General features: G+C 47.2%; 1 protein-coding gene across 1 annotated transcript; it reads left to right on the plus strand.

Moving 5' to 3' along the window:
- The first annotated feature begins 2345 nt into the window (after positions 1-2345).
- Positions 2346-2756, plus strand: LOC119431793 (uncharacterized protein K02A2.6-like). Its single transcript, XM_037699262.1, has one exon. It carries the CDS (start codon positions 2346-2348, stop codon positions 2754-2756), a length of 411 nt encoding a protein of 136 aa, XP_037555190.1.
- The last annotated feature ends 8348 nt before the right edge of the window (positions 2757-11104 follow it).

Genomic DNA, 11104 nt, shown 5'->3' on the forward strand with positions numbered 1-11104 from the left:
AGACGAATCTTTCCATCTTGACTTGAACGCACTCCTCGCCCTTTCAACGCTTGAAGAGTCGTCGAGTGACATGTTTTCCAGTTCCATTGCCACTACACTAACCCCTGCCGAACACTCCGAGCTTCTTCAGCTTCTACACCACTTTAGAAATTTCTCCGATGTTTCTTTAATGTTCCAGTTGAAACTCAGCACTTGCGTTGTGTCCACATCTTCCTTCATCTTCGCTTTCAGTGCGCTGTTGCTTTATTGCCGTGAATGAAATGTATTTTTGTATGGTAAAAAAATATACCCGTAACTGCATGATGTATATCATATGTGGCGATTCTTGCTGATAAATTTGCAACTAGTCACTTCTTTAGAAAAGCGAGGTTGCTTTAGGCATATCTAGCCTAAACAAAGGTGCGTAATCAAATGGGACAGCCTATTAGGTTCAAGCGCTTCGTCACTTCTACAGCTCAGTAGCTTGACTGAGCGAGTGTGTTTATCGTATTCGGTGTGTCGCGCAGAAATGCAATAGTTACTGCCAGGTTACTTTGTAAACGCAGAATATCGAATTGAATTTATACGCGAAATTGCCAGTGGTAGATTCACAACATACCTTCAGAGCGTGCTAATTTCCCGCGAGACAAGCGATGCTTCGGCGCCAAAGTCAATCAGAAATACTGATACGGCGTTGTTATTTTGAAACGTTTTACTCACCACTTTGGGAGTATCAGGTTTTTATATGCCCTCGTCGCGACAGAGAAAACACGTTTCACGACTGTAGAGCACGGCAGCACAACAAGTGCAGCAGGCGCGTCTTCCTCGTGGCCGTGTTTCAAGTTGTGCAGCCGTGCAGCCAGCGTAGCGAGGGGCGAATGGACCTAGGGGCGTTTCTGGTGTGGTACCTAGGCAAAGGCGATCCTTAGAGAGCAAAAGTGCCCAGATCCGAGGCGCCGCAGTGGTTCACGTTCTCCCGAGTGGCGGCGCCACAGTCGAGGGCCCAGCTGCCCTGGAAAATGAATTGCGCGCCCCGGAACACTTCACGCGCCAAATGATCTACATTCTTGAGGGCCAAGGCGGCGTCGTGTATATGATCGACGACATTTTTTGGCTTTTGGCTGACACCGGGCAGAGCATCACTGCCGGCTTCAAGCAGTTTTAGGCCCTCTTAGGAATGCTGGGCTGACCTTCAATAACTCGAAATGCAAATTCGGTGTTACAAGCGTCAGGTTCCTTGGGGTAATTATTAGAGGCAGTGGTATTTCGCCGGACCCAGACAAGCTTGCCACTGTCAGGCGCATGGAACCTCCGGTCGATGTAGGTGGTGTTCCCATTCTTTGGGCAGGGCCAACCACGTGGAACGGTTTTTACCACACTTGTCAGAGGTGACGGCACCCATACGTGGATTGCTCAACAAGAAAAGCGAGTGGGCTTGGGGAGTGGTCAAGTAGGATGCGTTCCAGAAGTTGAACGATATGATGTCGTCGAACTTCTGCACGGCGAACTACCACCCACTGCACACGACCATCATATCCAAAGATTCTACTTCGTTTGGCTTGGGTGCTGTCGTGCTACAAGACCAGCCGAGTGGGGAGCGTACAGCTGTAGCCTACGCATCACGCTCCCTCTCACCAATGGAACAAAGGTACAGCCAGACGGAAAAGGAAGGCTTGGCAGTTGCATGGGCAGGCAAGCGATTTGACGAGTATGTCATACGGCCTATACTTCACCGTCGAGACCGACCACTTGTCGCTCACGTCACTACTGAATTCTATGGATGTCGATGCGTTACCACCAAGAATCCTAAGGACTCGACTAAAGTTCATGAGGTACCAGTACAGGATTCGGTACGTTCCGGGGAAGCTGCTGGCAACGGCCGATACGCTTTCAAGAGCCCCTGTCACACCAGCATCCACTGCTAAGGGAAACCAAGTGGAGCTGTATTTGCGTGAGGTTGTCAGCAACATCGAGCATGACACACCAGTTGGCCTTGAATCAGATGGTCAACACCAGTCGATGGATGGCGAGTGCGTCACCCTTGTGAAATACTGCAGACAAGGTTGGCCTCGAAAGAGCAAGGTTCCATCGAACCTCTTGAAGTATTGGAAGTACCAAGGGGAGCTGACGTTATGCAAGGGATTGCTTCTTAAAGGAGGGCGTCTTGTGATTCCGGAAGCTCTGCAGAGGGACGTTTTGGATTGAATCCATGTGGGCCATGAGGGCGTGAACCGGTGCAGGGCACGTGCCCGCGACTCTGTTTGGTGGCCTTACATAGGCAAACATATTGCGTCAATGGTTGAATCGTGTGAACGGTGTGCAACTACAAGAGTTCAGTGGGCTGAGCCTTTGCTCCAACACCTCCAATGGAGCACCCGTGGCGACAAGTGGGGGCAGATTTGTTCCACATGGAGGGACAAAATTTTCTGCTGCGTGTGGACTACCATTCACGCTACCTGGAAGTCATCACGCTACGCAACACTTCCAGCCAGGCGATGATTTCGGCTATCACGAGTGTCAAGGTTCGATTCGGCATACCGGAAGTGCTCCGAAGTGATAATGGACCGCAGTTTTCGTCATACGTGTTTGCAAGTTTTGCGAAAAACTATGGGTTCAGTCACGTTACTAGCACTCCCGGTTACCCCCAGTCAAACGGTGCAGTAGAACGGGCAGTGCACACTGTGAAGGATCTTTTCCGCAAGAGCAATGACTGCTTCCTGGCACTGGTAGCTTATCGCGACAGTGATGCTTATGATGGTAGCTTATCAAAACAGTGATGCGTTTATTTAGGAATAGCATCGAGCCGTTAACAGCAGACAGTTGTGCCTAGTCACCACCAGCCCAGCGTGTTCTTCGTTCCAACTCCGCTAAACAGAGAGGAAGAAAATAAAAGGTGATACGTCATCGAGGCGAGGCCCCGCCCCAGCACGGATTTCTTGCTAAAACAGTCGCAACCCACTACCACTAATACAGAGACCTTAACTACCACATGCCTCACTCCTCCTCTCCACCTCGTATCCGTTGGGCGGCGCGATGCAATTTTTATACCCTGCTATCACTCTCTCTCAGATCTCTCTCCCTCAGCTCGGCGAAGCTATCCAGGGGCAGATCCAGGTTTTTTCTGAGGGGGGGGGGTCACCTTCTGTCAATGATGATGATGATGATGAATATAATAGTAATCTTCTTTAACCTGAATGTGCGATTGCTTTTTTTGCGCGGAACAAATCCTTCCGATTCTGAGCATCGGCCCCTTCAACGTCATCATCCAAAATATGACGTGGGTATTCCTGCTGGATGAAAGATTCGCGAAGTTGTTCACAGTTTTCATAAAAGTCCGCCTGTTTCGAGCAAAGCTGTTTAAAGTGGAGCGCCTGACTATATGGAATACTGGTTTCCCAGTGTTTGACGTGAGAAATTTTAAAGTGAAGATAACGATGCCTGTCCGTTGGTTTTCTGTAAAGTTTAGTGGTTAGATTGTTGTTAGATAGGAAACTGTAACATCCAGATAGTTAATCGTAGAACGAGAGTATTCATGCGAAGAAGTAATGGATGGGTGGGCGGTATTGAAATCGGCTATAAACGATAACAGTTCATTCTTACTATGAGGCCAGACCAAAAAAATGTCATTTATAAACCGCTTATAATACAGAGGTTTTAGTTCGCGCTTGCCAAGAAAGTCATTCTCCAGAAGAGACATAAAAATGCTAGCATAATTAGGTCCAATGCGAGTGCCCATTGATGTGCGGCTTATTTGAAGGTAGTGCGAACCGTCAAATTCAAAATTATTGAGCTATAAAATTAATTTCAATTATGTAAAGAGTGTGTGACTACCAATGGTTTTCTTGCGATAGCAATTATGTGGACACTTCAAGCGGATTTCTGCCGTCCTCGTTGCCGTCGTCGTCGCCGTGAGGCTCCATATAAAGTCCAAGGGCGATAAAATCGTAGCCGCGGGCCGTATGCGCGAGTGAAAGCGCGTGGGGGACGCGCGCTATCACGGAGAGCGATCGCACGGCGGAAATCAAACGCGACTTCCGTCGCGCGAAAGGCCGTGGGGGTATGGGAGGGCGAGAGGCGGGGCGAAGCTGTGTTGTGGCACCAAATGCGTATCTTGCAACCGGGCGCAAGGGGAACTGGCCACTCAATCTCCCACGCGAAAGGAGGAAAGCGGGAAGGCAGCGCGGGAGGGAGGGGGGTGGGCGGCCGCTTCTACTCTGCCAAAAACGGCGCTTGTACTCTGCACGGCTGCGGCGGTCGCCCGCACCGTCTCTTAAAAGCGATCTCCACAGGGCTCTGACCTTTATATGCGCTGTGCATTCGCCGCTCAGTTTTCATTGTAGCGATAGACCGCACGAACCTTCGCTCGATGCGGCGGCTTCGCTTGCTGCCAGCGTTTTCACTGTGATTTTCTGCGGTCATTGAGTGTGCTCTATTCACATTTGCTTGTGCACGCTGACATCCCGCTTGTTAATTCAGTTAGTAAGCGAATCTGTCCAAGTTTATGCAGCCGATAAAACTACTATCCCTACTCCGAATAGCTCCCTACAAATTTGCTATCGTATCGTATCGTAAAGGAATATGTTTATCTAGGTCAATTACTCACAGGGGACCCTGATCATGAGAAAGAAATTTACAGAAGAATAAAATTAGGTTGGAGTGCATACGGCAGGCATTGCCAAATCCTGACTGGGAGCTTACCACTGTCGTTGAAAAGAAAAGTGTACAATCATTGCATTCTACCGGTGCTAACATACGGGGCAGAAACTTGGAGGTTAACAAAGAAGCTCGAGAACAAGTTAAGGACCGCACAAAGAGCAATGGAACGAAAAAATGTCACAGTTTCGCCCTAAGGGCGAAGCAATGAATGCGATAGCAACACAGCAATGTCATACGAAGTAAGGTGAGCGGCTTTGGTAGCAACAACACGCAGAACTGTTGTCGACGCCATCGGCGTTTTGCCCGCGTTAGCTCAAAATGCGTGCGGCGTTGGTGACTGTTGCTGGAGCCTCTGATATAAATAGGCACTTGGTGCCGCAGCTAAACGTCGCCTCCCTTCCCTCCCCCTCCCCCACGGCCTCTCGCGCGTCCGAAGAAGGCGCGTTTGCTCTACATATATGGTGATTGTAAAGGAGAAAAGAGACGCCTACTTCAGCAGCCCTTAAGCGAGCACGGCGCAGAACGCGCGTTTGTTCTCCGCCGTGCGTTCACTCCCCGTGAAAGACGCGCCCCTCGCGCCCTTTCACTCGCACATACAGCGTTCGGCGCGCGGCGACGATTTCATCTCCAAATGACGTCATACGGAACCTCACGGCGACGGCGACGGCGACGGCGACGCCGACGGCGACGGCGACGCCGACGGCAGAAATCTGCTTTTGAGTGTCCATATAATTGCTATCGCAATAAAATCTTAGGAGTAACGTTAAGAGACAGGAAGAGAGCGGTGTGGATCAGAGAACAAACGGGGGTAGACGATATTCTAGTTGACATTAAGCGGAAGAAATGGAGCTGGGCAGGCCATGTAATGCGTAGGATGGATAACCGGTGGACCATTAGGGTTACAGAATGGATACCAAGAGAAGGGAAGCGCAGTCGAGGACGGCAGAAAGTCAGGTGGGATGATGAGGTTAGGAAATTCGCAGGCGCAAGTTGGAATACGCTAGCGCAAGACAGGGGTAATTGGAGATAGCAGGGAGAGGCCTTCGTCCTGCAGTGAACATAAATATAGGCTGATGATGATGATGATGATGAATTTGCTATCGCAATTGATACTCCGCCTTTCGGGCGGAACTGCGACATTTTTTCTTTGATCATCAGACGATCTGTCATAGGCATGAACTACTGCCAGAAGGCCATCATTATGGGGGATGTCTGTATAGAGTGAAACCACATCTAATGTAACGAGCAGGCAATAAGGAGGTCGTTGATGTCCAACAAAAAAAAATGTTACAGTTTCGCCCTAAGGGCGAAGCAATGAATGCGATAGCAACACAGCAATGTCATACGAAGTAAGGTGAGCGGCTTTGGTAGCAATATGAATTGTAGTAAACATGAGCTGATTAAGTAAGCAGGTGTGCTGCGGCGTAAGTAGACCGACATGAAGAGAGACTCGATGACCACGAGAAGGCGCGTGTGAAACGGTGGTGTTGATGAGAAGCGCTTCCCGTGGGCAACGCGTGCGAAGGGACACACCTGCAGTGCTGCACTGCCGATCCGGGCAGCATTGCATGTGTAGCGTGCGTTGGAAGATGTGGCCCGACTATTACTAACTGAATGAACAAGCGTGGTGTGAGCGCGCACAAACAAACATGAATAGATCACACTGAATGACTGCAGACAACGACTGTCAAAACGCTGGCACCTTCGCCGCAGCGGGCGAAGGTACGTGCGGTCTATCGCTTCAACGGAAACTGAGCGGTGAATGCACGGCGCATAAAGGTCAGAGCCGTGTGGAGATAAGAGACGGTGCGGACGAGCGACGAGCGCGGTTGCTGGCAGAGTAGAAGTGCGCCCCCCCCCCCGCGCTCCCTTCGGCGCTGGCTTCCCGCTTCCTTGCTTGCGCGTGGGTGATTGAGTGCGTTCGCTCTCCGTGATAGCGCGCGTCCCCGCACGCTTCCGCTCGGGCATACGGCGCGCGCCGAAGATTTTATCTATAGGGAACCTCACGGCGACGGCGACGGCAGAAATCCGGTTGAAGTGTCCATATAATTGCTATCGCAATAAAATGGTTCGTATCTTTAAGATAAGAGGAGAATGTACATGGAAGCCTGCTGATTATTACATCAACGTAGCGCGAAAGTTGCTCCATGACAGGGCCACTGCCTGAAACAATAGGGCGTCCGGGACAGTTTGCTATGTGTATTTCAGGCAACAAGTGGAACCTGCCCGGGATGGGACAGAATGGGACGAGGGAACCTACTGCGTTATGGCTTATTTGCTTCACTTTTACGAGACCTGTAATGATATTTTGGACTATTGCTTTAAAGTTTGTGGTAGGATCACCGTCTAGATGCTTATAGAAAGTCTGATCATTTAGTTGTCCCTGGGCTTCGCTTATATATAGTCCATTTTCCTCATGATTACCACGGCACCACCTTTGTCCGCTGGTTTTATCACACTATCATTACGTTTGGCCAAAGACGTGATAGCTTTCCTTTCTTCTAATGAAATATTTGGCTTAAATGAATTTTGGTTTTCGTAAGTTTTAAGGACGTCACGTTGGACGGCGGCGATATACATGTCTACGCATCTATATCACGCTGGGCCGGAGGGGTGCAACGGTTGCTAGGAGGTATTACTGGTGGCGTGTCAGAAGTGGGCGGGTGGTCTAGGAAATATTCCCGTAGGCGCATGTTGCGTGAAAAGTTGTCCAAATCTTTAGCCAATTGAAAGTAGTCATGTCCGCCACTTGAAGGACAAACGGTTAGGCCCCGTGATAAAATTCGAAGTTCATCCCATGTTAGGCTCACATTCGAAAGGTTAATCACGTTAGAAAGAGGCGGCGGGTTGTGCTCTGGCCTAGGAAATAACTGTATCGGGACCGCCGTTATTACCTGCCTTGGAAACAATGAGCGGTCCACGCCATCAGGGGAGCAAAATTTTGCACTTTATTTTCGTGAATCTCACTTACCTTTTCTAATTTATAAGCTTCTAACTCAGTGATTTCGTGCGTGTTGAAGTCACCACTGGCGCAGAATTGTCGTTCCGTATTTAGCGAGTCCTTAAACGCGTGCTGATAATGATTGTCAATAATACGGGTAAGATCTAAAGAGGTTATTCTAAGGGTTTCATGCCATTAAGCAGTATTCTTATCGGACATTTGACGGGTGGCGGCTTTTACTGAAAGGCTGCGTCCCCTAGGTGGAACGTGAGCCACTAAGTATGAATTAAGAGTGAATACATGTAGTTCGTTTCGGATCCGCTTTTCCACCACTTTCATAGGCTTCAAAAAGGCGGCAGAGGCACTGCCAGTGTTCGCCTTACGGGCGCAAGGCTCACATAGGGTTGTTTCCCTTTCGCCTAGCCTTCCGGGAATTGGTCCGAACGGTGTTCTGCGTTGCGCATTGGGGTCTAGGTCACAGTCTTGTTGCTGGGTTTCCGTTGTCTATTTGTCGCCGTGGAGGCTGGCTGGGTCCGCAGTCTTGTTCATTTGGTGGTGGGCTGGTTGACACATCACACAATTAACCGAATTCACCCATGACATTGCTTATCAATTAGATCTCGGTAAACAGATTGACGCTATCTTTATAGATTTTTCCAAAGCGTTCGATTCAGTACTTCATTCTCACCTCTTGCAAAAATTAAATGCCGTACTAAAGAATTCCCGTCTGGTCGACTGGATTGCTAGTTTCCTTTCTGACCGGTCCCAATACGTGGACTTCAGTTCCGCAAGGTCATCAATTCTTAAGGTAAGTTCTGGGGTTCCTCAAGGGTCAGTCCTGGGTCCTTTATTGTTTTTAATTTATGTGAACGACCTACCAAAAAATGTTTCTTCCAGCATTCGTCTTTATGCCGACGATTGCGTCTTATACGATGTGATTGATTCTGCGTCTAATCATAAGAGACTAAACGATTCCTTTGCATCCTTCGGTGCTTGGTGCGAAAAATGGAAAATGAACATTAATTAAAAAAAACCGTTGTTTTGACCTTCACAAAAAGAGCAGCGCCAGTAATTGCGACATATTCCTTGAATGGATCATCTTTAACCAGAGTTCGACAATATAAATACCTTGGCGTAACATTTACTCACAATCTCTCATGGTCTGCCCACATTGATCAAACATGTTCTAAGGCATTAAAAAAACTTGGATATTTACGTCGTACTATGCAGAAGGCTCCAAAGGATACTAAACTCTTAATGTATAAAACACTTGTCCGCCCCATTATCGATTATGGCGCCACAGTGTGGTCACCCCATAACCAAAACAACATAATCAAACTAGAAGCAGTTCAAAAGAAAGCCGTCCGCTTCATTTTTCGCCGGTATGACCGCTATTTTTCACCATCATCTGCCTTCCCTTCTCTGAACTTAACATTACTTTCTGTGCGTCGTGACGTGGAATCTTAAAAATTTTTGCACAACATAATTAACACGTTCTATCGTACTTCGAACACACTTTGCTTATCTTTCGCCAAACCTTCTTCTACACGTAACTTCCACGAGCTGAATCTTTTCCCTTTCTATGCCCGTACAAATACTTTCATGTACAGCTTCTTTCCCCGCACTATAGAAGTATAGAATTCCTTACCTGGCTGTCTTCGCTCACTCCCGATAAGCGAATTCGAAAGTGGTCTTTATGAAAAGCAGCGTGTGTAACTGCTTGAGGTACGTTTGATTTATGCTTTGTGTATGCATTTCAGTGTTTCGCTGCTTTCCGTATTGAAGAAAATAATTTTCCAGTGCTTTACGTGTTCTACTAACATTTGAATTTGCTAATGTTGTAAGATTCTTTGTTCAGTTTCACTTATTTTTTGTTCACCCCTGTATTAACCCACTCCTGCAATAGCCCTGTTATAGGGCTGCAGTATGTACAAATAAATAAATAAATAAATAAAGACTTGTTGTTGCGCGAGAGGGCCGCGGAATACGATGGCTGCTTTGTCGGGGCCTGGCCCGTGGGACGTGGGGAGTTCGGGTTGTTGGCCGGTTGGTTCGTTGAAAGCATTCTCGGCGAAAATGACGCTGGCGGTTGTTCCTGTACGACCGGTGCACCAACTGCGTGAGATGGGAAGCCTGGTACATTGGACAGCCGGCTTGCAGGCAGCCGAGAGTGCGCTCGCTCAATCGGTGGGCATGCAGCAGTGTCTCTCCAAAAGGAAGAACAAGGGTTCATTCTTCTAAAACAAAGTTTTTGGAGATGTGCAAGCCATTAACGCGACGCCATCAAAACTTGGATGGATACAATCAGTAGCGAGAATTGATTTCATTGATTGTTGTGGTTTATTGGCGCAAGGGCCAGATGTGGCCAAAGAGCGCCAAGACGATGGTAATGGCTTGTTAGTGGTAGATGAATAGGGAATTATATGATCATTAGATGTGGCATGGCTGTAAAGAGGCCTAAAATCAGTCGCTGTAAAGTGCGTAAAATCTATAAGTAATAAAATTATGGCAATGACTGATTATGTGTACTATGGACATGAAAAATGCATTGCGAAGGAATGATACGACTTACAAAATATTAAAGATACAAGAATTGACCAGAAGCACAAGTGAAGTGAAGTTTATTTCCCTTTCATACAAAGGAGGGAGCCGTGGCTAAAGGCTGGAGTGCCTGACGGAGGCCTCGGCTCCCCTGTACAGTCTGACATCAGAATACACAAACACATAGCTGAAAAATGTAACAATATAAATGCAAATCACCTGCTCTTGCAAGTGTCACATGATGCAGTTATTTGAACATACAGCAGTAAAAATGGTGTTATACAAAACAGAGACCAGAATCGGTAAGATATTTCTTTGTTTCCTTTTTAAACACTTTGAATGAAACATCAAAATCAACATTTGTCGACATTTTATTAATAGCCGCAGTTACTTGATAATTTAATTTTTGTTTGCCATAGTTAGTACGCGTCTTGGGGACCCGGTGAGTTTGTTTTCGAAAATAGTATACTTCATTAGACAAAGTATTGTTTTGAGTGTGTAATTTGTTGGATTTAATATGCTGCAGCAAACGAAAAAGGTAGAGTTGGTTCGCTTTAAGTAAATCGTAACTGCGAAACAGCAGAGACGCGGAAAAATCTTTTGGTCTGCCATAACAACCATGAATGCACCGCAAAGCTCTCTTTTGAAGTACTAGTAATTTCTGATAGTTAGTGGTCGTAGCTGTTCCCCATACTAGAATACAATAGGTTAACTTAGAATATACAAGCGCATAATACATTTGCAGTCTCAACCACACGGGTACCAGATTAGCTACTTTGTAAGGACAGCCAACACTTTTACTTACTTCAGATGCTAATTTTGATACATGTGTGTTCCAGGAAAGGTTCTGGTGGAACCAGACGCCGAGAAATTTAATACAATAAACCTCCTGTATTATTACAGGTCCAAATTTAATGTTGGCCTTATAGAAATCAGCAGTATTAATTGGCCTAAAAATAATATAGCTGGTTTTGGATAAATTTAAGG

The sequence above is a fragment of the Dermacentor silvarum genome, chromosome 10, assembly GCF_013339745.2.
Source record: "Dermacentor silvarum isolate Dsil-2018 chromosome 10, BIME_Dsil_1.4, whole genome shotgun sequence".
Lineage (NCBI taxonomy): Eukaryota > Metazoa > Arthropoda > Arachnida > Ixodida > Ixodidae > Dermacentor > Dermacentor silvarum.

Coding starts and splice junctions, on each gene's coding strand:
- LOC119431793 (XM_037699262.1), top strand. CDS start 2,346: ATGGAGCACCCGTGGCGACAAGTGGGGGCAGATTTGTTCCACATGGAG.